Source organism: Athalia rosae, chromosome 2 (genome assembly GCF_917208135.1).
Source record: "Athalia rosae chromosome 2, iyAthRosa1.1, whole genome shotgun sequence".
Taxonomy (NCBI): Eukaryota; Metazoa; Arthropoda; class Insecta; order Hymenoptera; family Athaliidae; genus Athalia; species Athalia rosae.
The window spans coordinates 10,759,873-10,784,601 of NC_064027.1; the positions used below are offsets into that span (position 1 = coordinate 10,759,873).

At 40.6% G+C, this 24,729-nt stretch overlaps 1 protein-coding gene across 1 annotated transcript in view; it reads right to left on the reverse strand.

Annotated features, from left to right (window-relative positions):
* Positions 1-5,466: 5,466 nt before the first annotated feature.
* The window catches only part of LOC105683217, an 82,139-nt gene continuing 62,876 nt past the window's right edge, over positions 5,467-24,729 (reverse strand). The window contains exon 2 of the mRNA XM_012395670.3: positions 5,467-8,747. Coding sequence (XP_012251093.1) covers positions 8,670-8,747 — 78 coding nt within the window. The 3' untranslated portion in view covers positions 5,467-8,669. The remainder of the gene's footprint in view (positions 8,748-24,729) is intronic.

Here is a 24,729-nt window from a genome sequence, read left to right on the forward strand (position 1 = left end):
GAAAGACGCGCATTCCATTGCTCCGAATCCGTTGCGACCCGACGATCGGTCGTCCGATATTTATTTATTTATTCATGTATGTATATATATGCATACGATATTACGCTTAAAAAAAATTTCATGTACTAAAAGTCGGCCACCTTTCCTCGATTTTCCGCTCGTCCACGCAGTGCGGTGAAATAACGTGTCAAAGTAATTCAACTCGAGCTTTGAAACGCGGGTCTCCGAATTTCTTGAAACTTATAATAACTTGGGAGGTAATAATAATACGTTACGACTTTTTACGCCGGTGACTATTCAGCGAAATTTAAACTATTTACATACATCGATAAATAATTCACTTCAACAACTCTCCGATGGTGGAATGTTGTTAACAGCTGATTATCGCGCTACCCTTCGCAGCTCTCAACTAAAAATTTTAATTAAATTCTAGCTCAGAGCGGCACAGGATCATCCGTTGTAGTACCTACTTGTTGACTCACAGGGGGTAAAAGAAGTGTTAAGTTTACTCGTGTCTCGACATTCCTACGCGTTCGGCTTGCATAGAGAATTCGTCAGCCGTTGAAACGGAGCTATGCGTATGTCAAGAGTAATTACGAGGAATTTTAAGTCAAAGCGACCAGCAATGATTTTATCGTTTGTTCCGGTCTTGCCGTGAAAAAGCAGGAAATAAAGATTTTGCAAGTCCTTGGAACTTAATTCTTTCATTTCGAGAAATCTCGATAAAAATCGCTACTAACGAGAAGAACATGTTAAGGTCGTAATTGGAGTGAAATTCTGATTTTGTTTTCACAAAGAGATTTGAATATTTAATCCAGAAAACACTCAGAATCCTCCATCAAATCCATTTTAATACCTCCGAAAGGAATAAGATGGAACCTTTCTTCTGTTGTAGTCCTGGAATCTTTATATTTCAGCATAAAATTCATTCAAGTTTTTTCATAATTAAATTTTGGTACACCAGCTAGCGGACGACATTAAAAGTTAAATACTATAATTCACGCTTTTTTACTCCTGTTCACGTGCAGGTAATCGATTATTCGAATATTCTTGGCATCTAACTTCCATCCCGTCACGGTTTTGTCGGTCGGTCACTCATGTAGTTGGAATAATAAAATAAATTCAACTTGTGATACGTCCGTAAAGGTTTGAAATTTTTATCCATCGGCATACTTATGTATTTTATATTATAAAATGTGAGATTGAAATGAGATCAAGTACGGGTGATGGACATGAAGAAGGAAGAATAAAAAGAGAAAAATTCAATAATACAAAATTCTACGAATACGATAACAGGTATTGCAGAAATAGAAATAATCTGGAAGACAGTTGGAATGAATTAGGATCGGAGGCTCACTTTCTCTTTCTTCGCCTCTCTCTTTCTCCCACATCGCTATTTTCGAATATGCCTGTGTTATCTATCGTCCGTTATCTAATATGCCACGGTCGTTTTTGTAAATGAGTATGATTTTCATTAGGTGGATATCGCGTACGATTGGTGCATGTAAAAAAGGTGTAACGATTCGGGACGCACTACGATAGCAAATATTCAAATGAGGAACGTATCTGCATATCGATAATTGAAATGCAGGTGGAATTTCTAACGTAACTTGAGGCGTACACCCAGTTTCAATAACATACGCGTGGGTGGTTCGAGGTGAAAAATTCAGAAAATGAAATAACAGAAGTATGTAATGTATACCTAGGGATACCTGTACATATTCATGGACACAGAGGGGCAGGTGAAAAAGAATAGAATAATGAATGAGGAGAGAAACGATGTGAAAAAAAAAACAATAATGTATGAATAAAAAATTTTTCGAATCTCTAGGGGAATTTATCGGAAAGTTATTGAAGTACACGTTATAACTTTGCATATATATGTATAAAACGAAATTATTCATTTTTTATTTTTATTACATATTCGTTGTGTGTACAGGGTGTCACAAAATTGTTTCAAGTACTGTACAATTATTTTTATGAATTATAATAATCATTACATTATGGGTTACAATAATTGATGTATGTTTGAAATATCATATGGAATTATCAATATTCTCAATTGCAGTATTATCCTCCCCGTTACCATTATTGTTATTGTTGTTGTCATCATCATTATCATTATTAACGTTACTTCTTCATATCATTACTATGCGTTAGTTATTTCCTCGCTAAATTGCTTAAATTTAAACCTCTCAGCTTTCAATTACTTCGAATACGATATGTACCAACGGATAATTATTTTATATTAAATATAATTTATAATATATAATACTTCTTCGAGTATACATATAATCAATATGTGATCATCTCATCATCTAGATAATTGTACTTGTTCTTCGTTTCTTGATATTAATTATCTAGATAAATCCGAAATTAAGCGAAAGCACCGATCGAACCTTAATCTTTAGTCGCGCATACGTAGTACACCTAATTCGTGTGCATTGTTTTACGTAAAGATAAGGCAACCGCGCTCATCGTTACGCACAGTTCAGTCGGCCCTTTCTGATTATGCACTTTCAAATAATAGTTCGAGAACCAATATCGACCCGTTCGGAAAAAATATTGATTCCCTGGTACAGCTGTGTTCAATTTATTTAATTAATAGTTCGTAAAATGAAAACAGCTATATTTTGATGAGCAAGCCTTACAACACTAGATAATTAATGTGGCATAAAAATTTATTACCCCAGATTATATAAATGTGAATTAATTCTTCTGTTATTTATTCACCTATGTATTTTTTCTTTTTTTGTTTTGTTTCTTCCTCTCTCACCCTCCATTAACATTATCACACTTTATCTAACAAATGTGTGGTCTTATAGGCCAAAGCGATCTCGGTCCCGTTATACAAACATTATAAATAATCAACAAAATTAATGGAATAAAATTTCTTAACGGAGATTAACGTTACATTATCATTATCATATTCGCTATCATTATACATAGAATCGTTACCATTAATCATCATCGTCACGAATATTAATTATTATATTACGTCGTTATTGTTATTGGTATTATTATTAATATTATCATACTTATCATCAATATTATTATTATTATTATTATTATTATTATTATTATTATTATTATTATTATTATTATTATTATTATTATTATCCATAAAATACTGTCTTTCAAAGTACTTTGTTTCATACCGTTATGTATTATATTTTGTCTCCTGCATTTATAATTTTTATTTTATATTTTCATTCACCGGCAATCAAGATGGCAGCCGACAGGGAGGGGTAGGCTGCCTCAAGAAACAATGGACAATCGAAAATTGTATAAGACAAAAGAGAGTCGGGCTTGCGTCGTCGTATCTACGTAGTACAGCTATATTGTGTGAATTGTAGAAGCGAAACTGGCCCGTAAAATAGCAGCCTCGCTTGTCAATTTTTCCCAACAACTTTCCGTGTTCACCGGGATCCCCCGAGGATGGTGCTACACCCTGTCTTTTGTTCTTTCGAAAAGAAGTTCAGGGGCTTGAAAACAATGACGCAATAACGTCTCGATGAATAAGAAATAAAAAAAGCAGAAAAAAAAAAATATACAGTCGAATTGAGAACCTCCTCCTTTTTTGAAGACGGTTAAAAAAGGAAACGGCGTCCCGAAAGAATCAACGGATTTTACGGTATACGAGTTGTGTATAGGTTGGTACACCCGTGTCCGATATAAGGTAAGTAGCTTTATATCATATGTGTGAGTAGTTGATGTATATTATAGAAAATTCTGAGCGAATCGTTCATTATAACAAACGACAATTTACCTCCTGTTGTCTACGATATGCTTGGTCTTAACCAATTTTAACATACGATTCAAATGAAGGCTTATATCTAATAGGTGGGTGTGTATATCGTGCTTTCGCACGGAGGGTCCTCATAGGAGAATTATCCTTGACCCGGGACCAGAACGTTTTTGGTCATTCAAATAGCATCAGAACGACCTTCTCCTCTTTCGGTCCAGGTACCTGTGTCCTCCTAGTCCCGTTACGAGGGTTCGTACCTGATCGTAAGTGCGTTGTTTTTCCACCAAAAATTCGATCTTGCTATAAACGAACAATATTCACAATTCGCTGGCAAATCTCTATGAAGAATTGCGAAGGCTTGCGAACCAAATTCGAACCGTCAGAATCTTAATATAATTTCGACGTGTGAAATCGATATGTAGTTTGGTCGGATATGTGATTTCCGAAGTTATTTTACTTGGTTAGCCTTGTCGTAATTGTGGTCCGATTTTAACGATTCAACTTTGTTTCGCGATCCCTCGCGATTTTCCATCGCGATTTGCGAACCGAATTGGCGTAATCATTCGTAGCGATACCGAATTTTTAGCAAAAACAAAAAAAAAAAAACAACAACGCACTTGGGTGTGAGCTCTTGTAACCGACTAGGCGTGCAATAGATACCTTGTAGAGCGAAAGTAGCGAAGGACGGTGCGACGCTATTTAAATTGCCAAAAGTCCTCTCACTTCGACTCACCAATTCTCTTATGAGTCGAGCTTTCGCGTGAAAGCACGTATAAGTATGTGTAATAGCTACACATAAACTTTCGTCGAGCGTCGTAAGCCGTGGGGACCTACAACGGAACAAATCCGTCAACAGCACATTAACGTATATCTTTACGCAGAGACAAATGGCGCATGAGAATCATTTGCATTATCTGATTTTACTCCTCGTTTACTGCATTGGTACATACATATGTACGTACGTATATGTATAATCTACTTTTGTGCAACTCTTTCTCTTGCGCAACGCTTTTTCTTACGTCTTTCCCATAATTAGGTTAAAAATAAATTGTTGAACTCATCGATGTTCAATTTATCAAAGGAAGTTACAAACTGTTCTACTTGGTCATTGCTATAGCTTTGAATGAATAATTTTCACAATTCATCATAGTCAAACAGGAAAAGTTCAAATATACTATACGTAATTATAGTTAATGACTAGATCTTGTTCAATTGTATATTCAATCATTATATTGAACATCTGATCCATATCTGTTTCTCACTTACACTGCTTCATTCTCTCGCTCTCTCTCTCTCTCGCTCTCTCGCTTTCTCTCGTTGTCGATACAAGTACAATCGGTGTAATTTTATGGTCCTGCGAATTCATTAATTATAGATGTCGAAACGACACTTTTTCGTTTTTGAACTCTGAACTTTCGGTCTTTTCTCGAAATTTCACAGATTTCAGTAGGTGCTTGATTGAGTCTCTTGCACCTATCGACTGGGAAATTTTAAGGTCTGACTTGAAAATAAAAATTTTAAGTAACTCGACACATTCCTCCAAAATGTTGAGATAAGAAAAACTCAGTTACGAAAAAAGGGCTGGTAACAGAAAAGAGAGCAGATTGAACTGAAACTAGAAGGAGTAATTGTTCAAACACATGATCTTTGGCGAATTCTCGAAAAATTCCAACAATTGTGGTCATTCGAACGAAGCAGCCCTCTGAGTTACAGTGTGACGAGAATTACGATAGCAGAGTAGGCAAACCATTGTTATGAGGTAAATGTTTGCATGTATAAAAATACGTATACCATGAAATATAATTAGGACATCGTATTAATTAAGGGATTGATGGATGAAATACACGATGGTATTCTGTTTCTACCATACACACCGATGGTTATAACAATGGCCATGACATATAAAGGGAATCATGCAACTATTTCCAGTAACCCTCCGTTCGTTCGAACATACTCGGAACAAAGGCGATCGTATACCCTTCGTGTACATTTCTGCAGTTGCTTCTGTACAATCTACATGCGAGTGCATATGGGGTGGTCCAAGTGAGCACGAGTACGGTTCAATTCTCACTATTTTGAATTTGCTCCAAAAAATTTTTTTCGCTCCCTATCGAATAACGTTCTTGAGTTACGATTACTCGAAGTTGAAAAAAGAAAACTACGTTTGGCAAAATTCTCAAAGTGAATCGCAGCTCAAAATGTTCCGAATTTTTCAGAATTTGAAATCGTGTAGTTTTTATGGAACTTTTGTAATCAAAATCATAACTCAAAAATCGTTCGAAAAAACCTTTTCAACGGTATTCAGAATCGTGAGGTTGAGACCGCGCGTATTATTTGAATCGCTCTGTCCATCCCATGCACTATAATATGTATATTCTCAAAAAACAACGATTCAATCGCATTGGTCAACATTTCCAACCCCTGTTTCTCCGTAGTCTCGCGCCAGTTGTAGTTCTCGGGACACGGCGTCCGATAAAATTGAAAATCTGGAAGCGGAGCGAAGCATCTATAGGCACGCCGGAAGCCGGAAGGCTGCAAATGCACTTTCTATCCCCATCGCAGACACGACACACATATTGTTGCCTCTCATTACGACATACGCCCAGCCGTACGTATTTATATTCGGTTACGTTTGGTTCCATTATTTCTACTGCACGTAGCACGAATCCAATACGTGGTACGTTATACACCACGATTTTCGTCCATTTTCTATCCCACCGTTCTGCTTGGACAATTACGGATACGTGATCGCGCATCTTTTTCCCACATGATATTTTTTCGGTCGCCTCCCTCGGCATCGACTTACAGGTTCTATCGTTCTCGGTTTTGCTTCTCTTTCTGAACATCGATCGAATGATGTTACGGATGTACTATCAACATAAATCCAGGCATTCCGACGCAACTATACCATCAGCTAACAAGCTTTATACTCCCACACCCCTCTGCAGTAAGCTTGTTCAACGCTGCAGCCCGCCTATACTCATTTCACACCCTATATTGAAATTTAACATTTTTCTCAAGCGCGAATCATTTCCATCCGTTCGAAACTCTTTCATAAACATTCGATATTGCACCGTAATTTTTCCATCTTCTTTTTTTCTCTTATTTTTCTCAAGCTCGATGCAACTGCACGCTATATTCTCCCCCTCCGCAGCTCCTTTTCCTCCTATACATAGACTATGTATTCCCGTATATCTATACATATATGGATATATAGATATATATTTTTCCACGTGCTACCGCACCAACACCTTCCGAACCCATTTCAAAGGCGCAACTTCGCCTTGCTTCACCCAACTCATCGCTCTTCTACTTTATTTTTAGATTTTTTGCTCCATTTCTCCTCCTAAAGTACACATTTTTACTTATTTTTTTTTTCTATTTTCTCTTTCATTCAATTTTTTTCTTTCATTGCCTTCTATCTATATCTTTTTCTCAATTTTCGCTTTTTTCCCCACGCGCGCAAAATTCCATCTGCGCTTTCTCGAGCTGATCAGACTGACTGGAGGTGTTGCCCACCCTATGAGAATATGTATTTCTTGCTTTTGTTGCTCATATGTTTCTCTCGTATTTTCCAAACAAAGTAGTAGGGTTGAAATTGGGTATTACGTACATACTTATTTTATTCGGACAAAATATGCGGCCGACGGTTCATGGAATGAAAAAATGTCCGCAAATGTTATTGAGTTTTTTTTTTAGGTGATTTTTGTTTTTTTTTTGTTCTCCCGGTTATCCCGTGAAAGTAAAAGTTTCAACCGGGACTTTTTTTCTGCACCAATGTACCCCTGACGCAATGAAAACATTCTCTATACCCACCCACAAAACGCAGCAATGAAAAGCAGAGGAATTGCACGGTACAATTTTGTTGGACTACATTTCAAACAATATACCTATATATGAATGCTCGCTTTCAACAGTAACCCGGTTTTATTGACAAAGGGTGGAATTATTTTGTTTGAATGAGTTTAAAATATAATTTGAATCGCTTTGAGGGAGAAAATTATCGTCGGAATGTTAAGTGTAGTGAATGATCTATTTAGGCGGTCTATTTAGTAGTTAAATAATATCAACCTATTCGTATTTAAAATGGTCATCATGATTTGCATATAACATTTGCAAATATGTATCGTGTAACCGTAACAGCGAGTGCACATTATGTCTGTGATCCTGATCTGACGTTAGGGGATTTCGGTGGATGAAAATTCATGACATTCTGTCGCAAACTTTTGATCAAATGATTTGACGTTAGGGTAATTGTACGTTTTCGGTAAGTCTGCCGGAATGTCTACGAGTCCGGCGAAATTGGAAGTCCGGTGAAACGCTCGATACAGTCGCGGATGATTCATGGAACCGAATAGGTTATCCAGCGGCAGCTATGCATAATGTAATTGCAAAATTCGTCACGGGGTGTGACAGTTTCAGATTCATCTGACAATGAGGGCGAACTGTGTGAATTAGGAGAATTCACGGAGGTAACCGAAAGCGAAAGTTATGCCATCTGAGCAAGAAGTTCATCGAAGTTTAAACTAGATCCCCGTTGCATCTTCGACCCGCCGTCACGTCTATTTCTTACTCCCGAATCGAAGAGTTCCTTCTCTTCCGCCAAGTGAGGTCTTCTGGAATACAAATTGGCCTCGCTATTCCATTCCGTTCCCCTGGATCCCCCTCCTCTACTTTCTTTTATCTCTGTCTCTGCATCTCGCAAACAAGATCATCGTTCAACCAATACGGAATCACGCACAAATCGCATATATACACAGGACGCACTCTCTGATTTCCGTTCTCCACATATCACACGCACGTCGACTCACTTTTATAATTTAATCTGAATTACTAATTTCTTTAATATTAATGTTATAATAAACTCTAAAAATATTCGGAGCTGATGATACAATTGGAAAGATTGCCTCGATGACCGGGACTAGCAGTCATCTTGGGTCGACGAGTGAAGGAGCGCCGCAACTCTTTCGGAAAATTCTCCCGTCGCACCAGCGCCACACTGAAATGCACAAAAACACAATCACGTTTAAAGACTTTTATCTTTTCTTTTATACTTCAATCCTTCAAATATTGTACCCGACCCGCGCGGATAGCTGTTGGCCATCGCAGCGCACAAAAATTACGTCTCACTGACATTTCAAAATGTACATCCACCGAAGGAGCTTTAAAACCCGTTCCCGCAAAATTGCAGAATTTGAAAACAGGGTGAACTTAAAAACAAAATCCAATGGATTCGAAACGGATGTAATTTGGAGGCTCCATCAATTCAACAGAAATTTTCGGACGGTGGTAAAATTAATGAATCACCCAGTGGAGTTTGAATTCATAAAAATGGATCGGTAAGATACGAAAAGTTTTGATGAGAATATACTAATTTGCCATTTTGTGACACTTGATGTAACGAAGTTGGAAAGCTACTTTACACATGCTCTGTATTTCTGCGACTGATAAAAGAGGCAGTTCCGAATCCCAAGAACGAAATGAGCGCTCCATTAATTACCCGCTTCCAACATCAACTTTATCCATCCGACGATATTATTAATGTTATGTAGTCGAGGTTAGTATACGTGAAAAAAGTCAACCGAAACTTCACGGTGTTTGCAAATGCAAAAGACGGTGATTGACGCAAACCGTTCGTATATATGCACGCTTTTTAGCGACGCCAAAATGCAACTTTTGCTAACTACATAGCGCACGGGCGAGACGTGATGCGCGCAATTTGAGCATTTTCACTTCGCTTCCGTAGACGTATGCTCGTATGTATGTACCAGACTCCAGTAGATAAAATTGCATATGAAGAACATATAAACGTACAATAAAAATACGTATGTATACTGAGCGGGATGTACGCTACGGAAGCACGAAGGTGTGGAATATGTGCTCGGTCTTTCGCTGCATGACTTAGGAATTTCATGGTGGGTTGAAAATTGTTCATACAGCTTTTACTGTATTACCAGATGCACATAAACACCATGCAAATATCCCCGAGACAAGCGCGTGCAATTTTGAGGACATTTTACTATCCCTTTGCATAGCGGTAAAATTTGTCTAGCATAATGAAAGTAGAAACTGACAATTTGAGGTGGCAGTTGACGTGACCTGTGGCTCGATGAAAAGATAAGCGCGCACTCATTTTTAAGGCTGCATCAACTCGGCTCTATTGGCTGTTGGGGAATTTTAACTACGGCGTCGGTCTCGACCGTACGACTCGCTATTACCAAGTTATCGTGCCATCTCTAATTTTTATGATTTTAAATCCCCGATGTTACTTGAATTTCGAAACATACCGGTACGGGTATATATAGGGATTAAAGCTTTGCGAGATAACAGATTGGAAATTGCAGTCAGAAATTGCAGTGCCTTATCTTTAATTAACATTACTATAATATACAGGGTCGTCCTGAAACCTAAGAATATGGTGTGCTAATGTAATTCAAGGTTTATCGTAGAAGAGATAGAAGAGGTTCTCGATAAGGTTTTCCCACTGACTACTAAATAATTTTGCGAATTCTCTCCGCTTCTTGTTTTGAAAAAATGAATTTGACGAGATTCGTAGAGTGGTTCAGCATCTAATCTCACCCTTGGAAGAAGTCGGTTTTCACCGAACCACCCGGTATACCCGTTATCCGTTACGAGGAAGAAAAGTGTGAGAAAGCGTAGGAAACTGATAATTTTTCGTTCCGACGAATTGTGTAATCGGATTAAACGTCGTTTTAGTATCTTTCACCGTCAGCTGCTACTTTGCACCGGGCACGGTGTACGCTTGAGTAAGTTAGGCACTTAAGTGTCGCGTTTGAATATCTAAAACTCTTGGGCGGCATATTCCTAGACAAAGAAAAGTAACTACGTTGCAATGCTGATTTCCTCAGGGATTTTACATCTATAAATCTATACCCAGAGGATTGGGATGCGGGTTATTCAGCCTTTATACGGCAATATCGCACGGGTGTTCGTCGTGCGTTGTATTTTTGATTCGATGCAGTTCCAGGGCTTGTTTTACTTTTTACAACTCGTACAGCCTCTGCCAGGAACAAAACCCCAGGGGTCTTTGTTTAAGTGTTGACACCTCTTCACCGCCAACGACTTTACCGCGGTCCAATTTTATGTTTGTTTTATTTTTATTCCCTTTTAACATCTCCACGAAGTCGTAATATACTGGGCTGGAAGAGAATGGAAGGTGTACTAGTCGCGATTTCGCCGTCCTCTATACTTCAAGTATTATGCATTTCTTTCAGACGGAATTCGTATAAACTGCGGAGCAGCTCGCACAGTAACGCCCTCTACTCTTCGCCAACTTCTAGCTGCCAAGAACTCTCGAGTTTAGTTTCAAATTTAATTCACACGTACGTGCACCTACGATCGTGCATCAAGGAAAAAAATGGGTAAGAAAGTCTTTTCTTTACACGGTTGTATACAGCTTTTAAGAATTTCTTCGGAGCCAAGTTTACTTTCCTACGAATGAGATCACCAGGAAAATAACGAAGTCATATAACCTATATACTTACACGGGTGGAACAAGTCTCTTTACAACCAGGATTTACATTTCAAATTGTTACGACCTGATGTTATGTTCTTCAAACATGAACAGAAAAAACATCTAGTACGTTCATATATAGCTGAAATTCTCATATTGTACAAACATGAACTCGTCGAACTCCAGGAGCTATACTTATTCTCTGAATAAGGTAATAAAACTTCGGTTGATTCGTGAAAACGTTGATCCGAATAATCTTTGTGTTAATTTGGAAGTAAGATTATAACGGTCATCTGTGCTGTGTCAAACTATACAGATGATAGCGGCTAATAAATTAATATTCGCCACGATGTTCCGATTGCTAACGCCTTGTGTATCACATTCAATGACTTTCGATACCTCTGGATTGAAACAAGCCTTTTTTTGCATTCAATTTACTGGATCAAATTTGGAGTCAGAAATTCCGAATATCATATAGTTTGGATGGAAGTTGAAGAAAATTGATTCCCACATATTTTTCGAAACTCATTCGTCATGGAATAGCAACAACTATGCCACAACAGTTTGAGGTTCAAAAAAATATGAACAACAATTCGAAGACATTACGATGAAGTCATCGAGTAGTGCCTTTTACTGCAGCATCGGATGTCGCGAAGTGACTTAAATCACGTTCGAATTTTGAATCGCGGCTGGTATTGCAATTGATTTTGTGCGCACTATATACCGGGTTGAATGTGCTCCTTGAGAATCAGGGCGCGAAAAATATTTGATAGAAGTACCCTCGCGGAGCCGCCTTCTGCTGAAGGAGTGGTACTCGTCACTACCATTTTCCTTTTACTCCGTCCACGTTGCCTTGCTGTTGGTTATAAAATCAAGTATATTGCTGCAAGTATATTTCCCTGTAGTATTAAAGAGGTCCTGACTATCACAAGGCACCCTCTGTAACATTAAATTACCGTTTTTTCTTCCTTTTTTTTTCTCCTTTCTATCTTGCAGTCAATTTCCGTAACGGTGTACTGAGCTTAATGACATTTTGACGTTTCCTTGGGCATCTTCTTTCTTCCTTATTCCTACCAGGTCTTTGTATAGTACAAGGTTCGGTATTCCGTTGGGCTTTGTATCAAGGTGCTTCTGTCGCGGACATGAATTATTTTTGCAATTTCACTTCAACGGAGAACTAGGACGAGCGGTCCCCTCTTTTCCTTAAAGCTGATTTCTATAGTAGCGGCGAACGGGTAGCTGGGACGCCGATTCGCGCGTTTTTGCTTTTTGCTAAGCTGCGAGAATTTTTTTTCCCAGTTACAGTTAGAATTTGATGTGTGATGAAAAATGTTAGTTCTATATCGAGTATTACGTGTATTCATACGTGCATGTATACATAATGTGATTTCAGGTACTATAAATTTTCAGAACGCCCAATGCTATTTGCAATTTGAAACGAAAACTCGGTTTTTGAAAAGGTGGACAGGTGAGTAATCGGTACACCAAAGAAATCTTCAGAATTAGAAACTTGGGATGATATCAAACTACACCCAGAACAATATGTACCCTTTATTTAAGTAAACTGATATATTTAATATGAATATAATTCGCACAAAGAAATTTTTCTTTGACTCTCGGAGAAATGATAAATTTATCATGATTGTTTTCAATATCGCAATTTTGTTAATTTTTGGAACAACGTTTCCAGGCGCACATAATAAACGTTTATTTGTTGCGGCCAAACACTAACTGAATGCAAATAATAGGTGTGCAGCGTTCGCGCCACCTATACATATGTATAACGGAAGAGCAGTGTCCCTGCGGGTGTTTTGCCATGGCTTTGGCATGCGTTAAAGCCTATGATTCACGCATGACAGGTATCTGGGGATAACGAAAACATCAAGTTCGAAATTTTTTGTCTCCCCTCCCGTTTCAGCATCTTCCCTAAAAGCTGTATCGAAATGCACATCGATACGAGCCATTTCTTGAACATCCAGTCGGACATTTGACATCCGATTAATTAGCCATGCGAAGCATGTACCTCGTATACTTACGTGTACGCACATATACATTTTTACGAGAGTCATCTTCTTGGGATTCTATACTCGCTAGGAGTACTAGAATTTAAGCTTATCCACTAACGAGTATGAATAGTGGGCACTTTGCGGTATACCCATCCTACAAGTGTATATACGTAAGCACTTTTTCAAACCAGCTTTACCGTAACAGATGAAGACCGATGGATTTAAGACTCCCAGATGGTATCGACCTCGGCGTACCGCACAGCGTTTCCAACTTGGTTTTCATCTTTTTTCTCCTCTTTTTGTTTTTTGTTCTTGGGCGTCTTCTTGAGCTTTTCAGCATTTTAGATAGCTCGGCTTAAACTCTCCGAGTCAAAGTTGCACCTGCAGCTGCGTGCCTCTTACATAGCTATGTATGTACATAGCTGTTTTAACTCCGAGTCGTGTACAGGGTATATGTATAAATATATACCTTATTTACGGATAGGTACATATGTACTGCCGTTGAATTTTCTAGACGGTAGGAATTTGTTTAGATTGGGTTGATACTCCGCGTGTTTGCATACCACTTGCACTACTTTCATTCTTGGACGGGTAAACGCGCGGTAGGTATAGACAAGAGGAGCGGGTAAACTTATGCAAACGCCAGACGCTCGACTGTGACGTTCTACGCCTGTTTCAGGCGTTCCAATAGGGATACCGTTGTCTCTCCATGCGAATATATATATATGTGTGTACGTTCATATCATGTACATGGTACGTGAGGGTAAACGTATGTGTGTCATGTTTATATGAAGAACCAGCAAGTGGGCCAGCGCAGGCCATGAAAGCACCGGTGCGCGAACAGGAAAAACAACAAAGTTCTCAGTCTCGAATCGAGAAAGAAAGCCTGGCGTGGGTATTGTGGAAATTCAATGCAAATACAACGACGGAGCGGAGTATAGTTGAGGAGGTAAACGGGGCGAGGCGCCCCCGAAGGTAAAATGTATACACGAGCGTACACGTGTATGCACACACATATGCGTTCGAATTTGCGATGCCTACAGTTGCCGAGGTGCTGGCTGGCAGAGTCGGAGGCAGAGGCAGAGGCAGAGGCGGGGATAGAATCTGTCGGCTGTCGGTGAAGAAGGTGAGAAAAGGGTGCATTGTAGAAGAGCCAACAATCGCGGGAGAAATTCACCGAGTGCAAACGTGAGCTTTCGTGTGCTTCGTTCTACAGTGTACACTGCAGACAATCTTGAAGGTGCGGAGGCACCAACAGTAGCAGAATTGCTGTGTGTCCGTGAAACACGAATACGGAAGCAACATCCTCGTCGGGAAACCGTGAGATTAAATGAACACGATGTGGTGCGGAAGCTGAAGAACGCCATTGCTTCGAGGGCGTACAAGGCTACCAATCTCAAGCTTCCAGCGAGTTCGAGCTTCGACGAAGGACGTATCCATCTGAGGGGTAGTTTCGGCACCGAAGATCAAGGTACCAACGTACATCTTCACGTGGAAGATCCCCGTACAACTCGCTACATGAACAAAGGACATCGGTAACGTTGGTATGCAGAAAAAGACATCGTCATCGCCCAACTGCTCTTTTCGTCTAGCTGAATGTACAACTTTCGAGCATGTATACGGAATTCCTGATGGTTCGAAGGGAAGTCAATCTCCCGTAGTTGCGTTACCAGTCCCTTTGCAGCTATAAACAGGACTCACTCGGGAGCGAGCTTCGTTTGCAGTTCCTACAGATTCCTGGAAGGTCCACCACAAAATTCCGAGTGCTTTCTTCATTTCGGGTAAGTATAGGCATTGTTTGGAAGAGGCAAAGTTTGACCGTTTGATTAAGAAACAATTTTTACTTGAAAAAATCTGAAACGATAATCACGTCAACTACAGGTGAATATCCGAAAACATTCGATGTGTGATATTCTCGAGGTTAATGATCCTAGAACGTTGATCGTGCCTATTTTCAATGTAGGTCACATATTTGTTCCAAATATTGATCCACCACATTGAAACTACTCTTTTAAATATTCGAAGTCTACTTCGAAATCTGATTCCATCCAAGATCCGGTACATTAAATATTAGAAAACTCAGTATTCTGGGACGTTATACGAATAAAACGAAACGTTTTTCTTTTTAATATCTTAGAAAATAATCTAACGAAAGTATGACGTGTCTTATGTACGACGGAGTCTTCGGAGGAAGATGGAGGCGACCCATCTATTTTGGGGATGAAATCGAAGCTAAGTAAATTTGTGCTCGTGTATAGTTGGTGGTGCTGCTGCAGGTAGCTACGTATTTGTGTTGGCATGTGAGTCGTGGATTCCGTTGCTGCAGTTGTTCCAGTAGGATGCGCAGTATACCTAGTTGTGTATTTTACGGAGAGCGCAGGGGACAACATACCGTGAGGATGTCGCAGCAGCCGATCCGGCAAATTAGATCAGCGGTTCCCGAAATAAACCTTTCCTTCTGCAGAGGACGTCCAAATTGAAAATAGGACAGTTTATCTACGGGCGTCTCACGTTTACCTGCACCAGCGGTAACGACCAACGTTGAACTTTGAGTTCCGAGTTCTGCGGGAATTCGGGGTAACTGTTAGAAAAACGACACTATATACCCTAGTCTACGGAGGTCAGTGTGGTTGCGGTCCAGATTAAACAGAGCTTCCCGCCGGATGGTGGAGAATTAAAAGTAACCGTGGGGTTGGATGGAGAATCAGGAAAAGAGATTACGCCCTTTTTTTTATCGCCAAGACTAAATGCTGACAGCGTCGTCTAGCTTGCAGGATAACCGGTGATTATAGGTTTGCTAGCAACCGGAGAACGGTTTGGGATACCGAATGGTGGATTTTCAGCAGACGGGGAAAGGTTCAAATTCATACATTCTGCAATACTTTTGCTTCCCCTTGACCGTCGGGTAAATCTCCTATGACGTCCCCGCACCCCGTTGAATAATGAATTTGATGGCTGTCCTTGGTTAGTTACCCTCCCGCGAGAACAAACTTTAACCCTGTTATACGTTCTCAATCAAGTCGTTAATTTAACTACAAGGAAGGGCCAGAATGTAGGGTGAGGTTACAGGCCTGTCGGGCCACTCCGAGCTAACAGAGCAAACATCCTATCTGGAACGCCATACCCGACTGAATAACTCGTGTAAGGAAGGGACCGATGGTTGTTTCTGCGGTTGTGGCAGCCACCGCTGATCAACCTCGCGACACGAAACCAATTTTTGTCCAACGGCCTTTGACGCTTTCACCGAGGCAACAACCCCTCCCCAGTCGTTATCCCAATTCAACGCGCCGAAATCGAGTTACACTTGGAAATGCAATCCGGCAAATGACACGGCTCGGAAGAGCGACGATGGCCAATGTCCTTAGCGCGGTGAAGGTTGATTTAAAAATCAATCGTGCAATCGACTCTACGTGTGATGTCGTTGGCTTGGGAGCTGAACGAAATAGCCGCGAAGGAAAAAGGGAAGAGAAACTCACCGCGCTACAGAAAAAGAAAAAATAGGAAAAATACTCGAGATAAACTGAGGTTGTGATCGAGGTGGAGAGCGTGAGAGAGGGTGGGGAAAGAATGGCACTTCCTCGGTAAGACAATGTATCTCTTCCGATTCACCTCCGCATAAATACAGATTGGTACAAGCCACAGGCTTGCCGAGTAAAGACAGACGGCGGGCGTAGGTTTTTAACCCTGCGCCTCTCCTTCACCTGGAAGCTCCGCTTGATCCCCTCGCTCCCCCGTACCCCCTCAACAAAACCATTCTGCTTTTGGTCCCATCGATGCCTCGGATGGGATACCTAGCAGCTTCCGTCTGTCTCATCTCTTCTCTTCTCCCCTTTCCTCTCATTTCGCCACTTCATTTCGATTCCTCCTTCAGGACTTGGCCACATCGTCGTTGCCTTCCACGGCAGATAGAAACACGACCATCGAACGAAATGCATTATTCAATGGCGTTCGTCTTCGTTCGCTACCGGTCTTACTTGGACTTGCTTAACGATGAGGATAGAAATTGCACACAGAGAACAGCGTGAATCCATCGTATTGACTTCTTCGAATAAAGTCAAGAATGGAGGGCGAAACGTTATATTCTCTCGCACATACACAGTGAGTGGTCAGTTCCGATATTTCAATGGTTCGGCGTTCACGGGGGTTGCCCTCTGACTATTACTTTCACGATTCGAATGAGCTTGGCAAAGGTTGGCGAGGGCATGAAAAAAAGTACTGGTATCGCTATCAGAGGAATGAAAAATGTGAAAACCTCATCAAACCATCCAGGACTCGTTCCTCTTGAAAACGATGGTCTTGTGTGTTTAGGAAAGAGATCTTACATATGTGCTTTTCCCGGTGGTAGACCACCAGATCCCAAGGGATAATCTTTTTCAGGACCTCTTGCAACGCGTGATACGATACGGTCGGGAAGATTTTTGAAGGAAGTTTCTCACGCTCGACCGACTGATTCGCGGTGGCATAAGCAAACATCTAGTCGTTGATGTAATTGGGTTCGACTTTGATATAAAAATACGAAACGAGAATTGCGTAGTCGGAATAAGAAAAAAAAAAAAAGAAATCGACGGAGGAAGAAAAAACAATGTACGTCATCGACACGAATTTGTCTTCGTTTTTCGAGTGTAGCGGGATGAAGATTCAATCTAAAACGAAGAAGGGCGGTAGGAGATGGGGAACGGTGGCAGAAATTGGAAGACGCGGCGATTGATTTCCAACTACTGGTACTGTATGAACAATACGCACATTGTAAACTCGGAAAACTCATTTTGTGATGTCAATTTTTGACGTTACGGAGTTGATGTTTAAGCGAACGCACGGAGAGAAATTTCGGCCGCGAAGTTAAGCCTTTAATAACGAAATCCTTTGATGTCATTCATTAAAGATTGCGAGCGAGTCGGGAGAGTATATTGAATTGTAAGTTTAACTCAATCCCAGGCTGGTCCCTTTGCCCTACTCTTTGGCCTAGCCACCTCCTGTTGGTCCCCGGTAGACGGAAATTCACTTGCGCATTCCAACTGCGACTCAATCGAGAGTCGAATTCGAACCATACCACCGCCGTTGCTACTCGGCGATCCCGCAGCTGCCCGACCCCCGGGTTCATCCTCCCCCACCCCTCCCGATTCTAGTTTTTCCCTCGTCCCTCTTTCCCCTCTCGCTTCTTCGCCAATACTATATACCCGTAACGGCAACCGCCACCCTTCAGAACCTCCTAGAACCATCCTCCATTCTTCCTTCTCCATCCCCCAATTTCCAATCTTTCCCACTAACTCTCGACTGGAACTCTATGAGAGAACTCTATCCCGTATATCCCCGGTGCATACTGATTCTCCAGACCCGTGGAGAGCTGGCTCCGCAGCTCCACTGTCCGCGTGCTCGCCTGCCCACTTATGACTTATTGAGAATCGACTGTTTGACTGCATCAATTCCCTTCAGGGTTTCAGATTAAATGATAATGGAGTCTGCGGAGGAGTCCCAAACGCGTATGCCCACTCAAATCTCAGAGTTAAACAGATATCCATCTGATATTGTAGGATTCCGTTCAATAGTTTGCATAAGTAATGTAACCCCTACGTAGTTTACTCACCTCTATCCCCGACCACGTTCATATCCACACTCGCGCACACATTCGCGTCGAGCACGAGGGTTTACTCAAGACCGAAGCCCTCGACTTGATTGTCCTCTCCCCCCGCGTCGCTTTGTTCCTTTTTCGATATTTCGTAATGCACTACTCAACCTCGATGCGATTCTCTTCGTGGCCGTAAGATCTAGCGCTGAATTCTTACTCGTGATTAATTCACGAACGTTAAGAAGCACGCGATCATCAATTTTATAATCACATCTCCTCCGTATTCTCTCATGCAAAATATTACCTCCTTCATCGTAATTGGTATTACGAAGCAGATGCAGGAAGGCCTTTCTTATTTCTTGCTCGAAGCTACCGACCTATTATCAGAGTGGGCGTTAATAATAGATAACCGTATTGTTCAATCGTTTAAAAGGGGGACGAGGCAATTGAATTAATTTCGGTAACAAGAAGGTTGCGAACCGCTAACGATAATTGCCGAAGCTTCCAAAGGTATACGCGCATACCCTGTTCGACGAGAAAACGACATAGCTCCCAACCAAATTTCGTACGCTTCGGTTGGATCCTGCCCGTCGCGCCGCCTATTTTACTCTCCCTACTCGCCCAAACGGGTCGTGTAGCTGGTCAGAGTAGTCCGCAGCCGATGATTACGCAAGGTTGGGTTTGGGCCCAAACGTGGGACAGTTTTCATAACTATGTAGAATGCTGAAAAAGCAGCCCGATTACCCCCATTCGGTTCTACTGGTGCCGCGGCTCAAAGTTCGCTTCTCTTACGTATTTGTTCAACTTTTTTTTTGTTGTTTTAGAGCAGGTTTTTTTCTTTAGATTGAATCTAAATTACCAGTAGTTGCACGGAGTTTCAAAACTGAAAACTCACTTTAGGTGAAAAGTTTGGAAAATCACAATCGAAATGGACACCTATGTAACGCGAAGAACTGTCCGAACTGGTGTATTATGCTCTTTAAACCTGAATGACCCGGTTATAGCTCCGGCGAGCACGGGCGCAACGTAGCCGTTGCGAAAATTCGAATTAAGAAAATGGGTATAGGTACGGATGCTATCAGAGATTATCAGACCTTTGAAATTCGAGATAATGGAAGCGTGACCGAGTCCGCCGTGGTGCGGCATTTTGTGTAATGAACAAACGAGAAGAATACACAAATGCATATCCGCGTACACACTTGAGCATGATAACGAGATGTCATCCAGACTGTGCATCGTTTCACACGAGAACCCTTTGATGGACCGACCAGCGACGGATCGTGTTCGTGCATGCTAGAACGTTTCCGCACTCACGAAAACCACCTCCACATACCAGCATTCGTGCGCGCGAACCGTTGGTGCGCGCATATATGCTCAAGTGTGTATGCGAAGTTTTTTTTAACTTCGATTTGGCAGATTCGAGTCTCACGTTCCTTCCAATCTCGAAATTGCGGGCACACAGGTATCCGAACTTGGGAGATTTCAGGGAACCTTGAAAGAGAACTCGGCGTTACAATTCACGTTGTAAAAAAAGCCAAGTCCAAACCGAGGCCTGCACGAACCACTTGTTTAATAACCGGAGGATTCGATCATAAGGAACGTGGAATAAATAATGTATAAAGAACCATGACATTATGGCGAAATAAGTCAAGCTGGTACATTTTACAGTAACTCTCAACACTTTTTCTTGGAACTTCTGAATCGAACTTGTAAGTGCGCCTGCAGGAATGGTCCAGAGGGACGATGCCGAAGGGGTTCAAATAGATAACAATAAAAGGCAACAGAATATCGTGCACGTACAGGCAATACATATTGCACGGGGTGAGACCACCTCTGCGTCTTCCCAACCCCGCGGTACAACTTTACCCCGGGAGAAACCCAGCCCGCTGCACGATCGTGGCTACCTACATGTATATGGATATCTATATTTCTCTACGTATATATGTATATATATATACACGTGTGGATGTACGTGTACGTATACGTATCCACTGAATATATAGTTATATGAAAGTGTTCGAATGCTCGGGAGGTGGACTGAGGGCGAACTTTGTCCAGAAAAATATTAAGACGAAGCGCTGGGTCAGCGTTCGGAATCTAAAGCCCGATTTCTGTCCTATTAGAGTGATACATTTATCAAATTTCAACCATAATCTGCTGCATCGTCGGTATTTTCACTCATGCGGACTGGGAATTCGAAATGGGAGAATTATTTTCATGGGCAGTAAATCGACGATTTCCTTTTTTTTTTTATCCAGTATCTGTTTCTGTCCCAAACGGTCGTGCGCGCCATTGCCGTTAATAAAATGAAGAACGTTCGAAATTCAGGGAAATATCTGATTTTTTTCCTTTCCGAGCAGTAGACCACCTCGCACTCACCCGCATTTAAAACTGGGTTAACCTTATATTGCATGATCCACGCTCGAGGTCTCGGTGTCTCTGCGGAGCTGCATAGGTACACACGAAAATCACCCCAGTCGCTATATCGTGTTAATTAAATTACATGCCAACGTTGCGACTCTGACGCGTGGAGCGTCATTGCACGTGAAAATACAATTGGCTAGTTCCCCTGAAGTGCACGTGAATTCGGCAGGAATCCTAAGGCAATTTCGATGCAGGTAGGATGTTCTATGAATTTAAAATTACTCACATAATTAGATAGTTGGCATGCAAAAACTGGGGCTACCTTAAAATCTCCAAATAGTATCCACATGTTGGAGTAGAAATGCAGCTGACCGATCGTCGCATCTTCAGCTCTTACCAATATAAATTTTCTCTACCTCCAGATTTCGAAGACTCGAGAATTATTTCTTCTTCCATGCTTCTTTTTCTCTCTCTTTTTTTACATCGTTTATTCTCTCTGTGGGTACCGCAAAAAAAAATTTCACGTCAGTCTCTCGATTTGTCTGAAGTGCTGTTTCCCCGAGCGAAAATATCAAGAGACTCGGCAGAGTTTTGCGCCAAGTAGGTACATTCGAATGAAAAGTAGAAGAAATAAATAAAAATAGAAAAACTGGAAATTTTCGACTGCGATAGGGACGTTTGCTGACGAAGTTAAGTTAGGACACCCGTCAGTTTTCTATTCTGATAACGATGACACGTGAACGAGATTAATCGGTAAGAGACTGATTATGAAATTTGCGTACGTCTCAGAATTCTGAAAATCGATGACAAATTAAATTTTTCTATCGAGAACCTGAGTTATGGGTAAAATCGCAGAATTCCGCTGATTGACGAAAGTTTCTCCCCTAATTCTGCCTTCTTCTGCAAATTCAATACACAATGGAAGAATCAATGAAACTAAAAGACGATAACTTTGGAGGAATAATGATAAAAAGTTTCGTAATTTGGACCAACTTCGGATATCAATAGTTTGGATAAAAAGTTTACAACTGTACGAAATGAAAAAAAAGAGAAGAAAAAAGATAACTATAGTCGTACGATTTTTAACTAAAGAAACATTTTCGAACACCTCGGTCGATTTTGAGTATTCGTTTTTCTCTCATTCGAACTCAATAGGAGTTATTCGAGAATGTTTTGTTCTACCTCAACCAATCTTATTGATTCTTTGAAGTGAGGCTGAAATTCTAGAAAATAGAGCTACGAGTATAACCAGTCCAACATTTATTTCGTGCTCTTTAAATTTTTGTTACTCAACCATTGGAATTACTTTGTAACCTATTTACAGGTAATTGTTTGTCTGGAGTTTCGTTCAGCTTTTTGTCAGACGGCAGTGGAGATCTTGTGCGACAAAGACGTGAGAATTCAATCAAATTCGAATCTCTGACTGGGCACAGAAAATTCTTTTCAATATCCTCCATTAGTGCAAAGGTGAGACAAGTTTGTCGGATATTTTTGCCACATGAACTTTTTCATCACCTTTTCCCAGGTTCAAAGTCACGACATGGCACGTGAAAAGTGTTGTCTGTAATATTCTGAACATTTCTATTCATGTACCTCGCCATGATCCAGCGCTATACATCTATCATGTTTGTAACGAGCGGTTTCATCTAAATCCATTCATCTGTTCTTCGGTTACAACTATTTTCATTTTATTTTTTCAAATCTTGTTATTCAAATAATTCGACAACTACTGAACTGATTGAAGCCGAAATCTAATCAGTTCTAAGTGTGGAAGAGACGCGTCGATCGAGACAAAGTTCATCAAAATCAGACCACTCGTTCTCAAGACATCGTCGGACAAAAAATTGATCACTCATCTTCGGATCGATGACAATAACTTCATTTTTTTCTCTGAACTCAGAGAAACGGTAAGTTGATAAAAAGTTGATACTGAAGAGCCGTGCTAAAAGTAGGCTGATTCGAGGTGAGAAAATGAGAATAGGTATGCGTATTTCTATATATACTCTAGTTTATTCATCTTATGTGTAAAAGGTATCCCCATACAGGAATATTTTACGTACGTTTGAAACACCACTTTTCTGTACGACTATTTCCGTATACGGGTAGATACGTATATTCAATGCAATACAATATTGTACGGCCATCTATATGTATATCATACATACTTCTGATTCGAAACGAAAAATCTCACGCATTGAAACAGGAATGGATGCGGCAGGGAACCCTGACGCGAGAGTAGTTATTGGAAAGGGCGAATTTCCAGGCAGAAAATTCTGAAAGAAATTCTACAGACGTGACCCGGAGAAGCGGAGAAATCCTCTCTTCCAAGACGATGCTCTCCCACGTGCAGGTGCTATGGAAAAAAGCGAGGAGAAGAAAAAAAAGAAGGTAAATGAAGATAAAGAAAGAACGAGAGAGGGAGAGGGACGGAGAGACTGCGAAAGCAAAAAGTGGAAAAGATGAAGTGAAAAAGAAAACATATAACAAGTTTGACGAATCGCGTACAAATTGTATCCGGGCGGACAATTACGTTTTCCCAAGTTACGTCGAGCGACCGAGCCAAGTCCGTCGGTCGATTGACATCGCCGGGGCATATCGAAATGTGAATATCATCAGAGGGTGAAAAATGTAAAGCAGAAAAGGATGCCTCCAGGCAAAAAATCCCTGGGGTTTGGACTAGCTAAGGGTGTCTTTCGCGAAGTTTGAAAGAATGTAAATTGAAATTCGGTCGGTATAATAACTATCAGCGATGTGATTTTAAAACTAAAACGAAATTTCGGTGAAAGTTCGGAAATTTTTTTCACGAAATGATTCTCATTTGTCGCGAACAGCTGACATCAAAGGTGCTGTAGGTACATCATGTATATTATCTCCATCGAGGGCCGGTACGAAAAAAAAAAATGAATAAAACCAGAATACAATCGAAAAAAAGTTATTAAAATATCGAAGCGCGACAAATTCCGTCGACCGAAATGATTAACGTGATCCATGGTTTGATGTATACCTATCCTCGTGAATATTCATTGACTATGAAGCTATTATTTCGCTTGTATACGGTCTTTAGAAAATTTAATCAAGAAATCGGGTCTAGAGAAATATAGATACGGCGGGTTGTATATTTTTATGACTTAAATACTGCCATAAATGACGTTATAAATTTTCACTCCAATTCCGTGCAACTTACTGCATGGTTTATTTCCCTTTTTTTCTCTTGTCTCTATTCGTTTTTCCTAGATGAAATTAAAAGCACAAAATAAAAGTAATTGAATCGCATGTTTTTAGATCAGATAGGCGTTGATTTTAATTAGAATTATTTTTCCCAGCGTGGTACCTTCTATCTTGAGCTCTTTACCGTTTAGTAAAAATAATCGCGCTAACGATTAAGAAAGCGAGAGAACGATGCGACGCGCTTACGATAAAATCACGATGTTGCCTGCTAGAATAGGATTCACGGCACATTTTAAATTCGTGTCCTCTCCAGGTTCACCTGTATCATGGCGAAAACATGAGGAATCAGAAGGATCGAAGTCCGAGAGGTTGGTAAATAATGTCGACATTATTCATTTGGGTG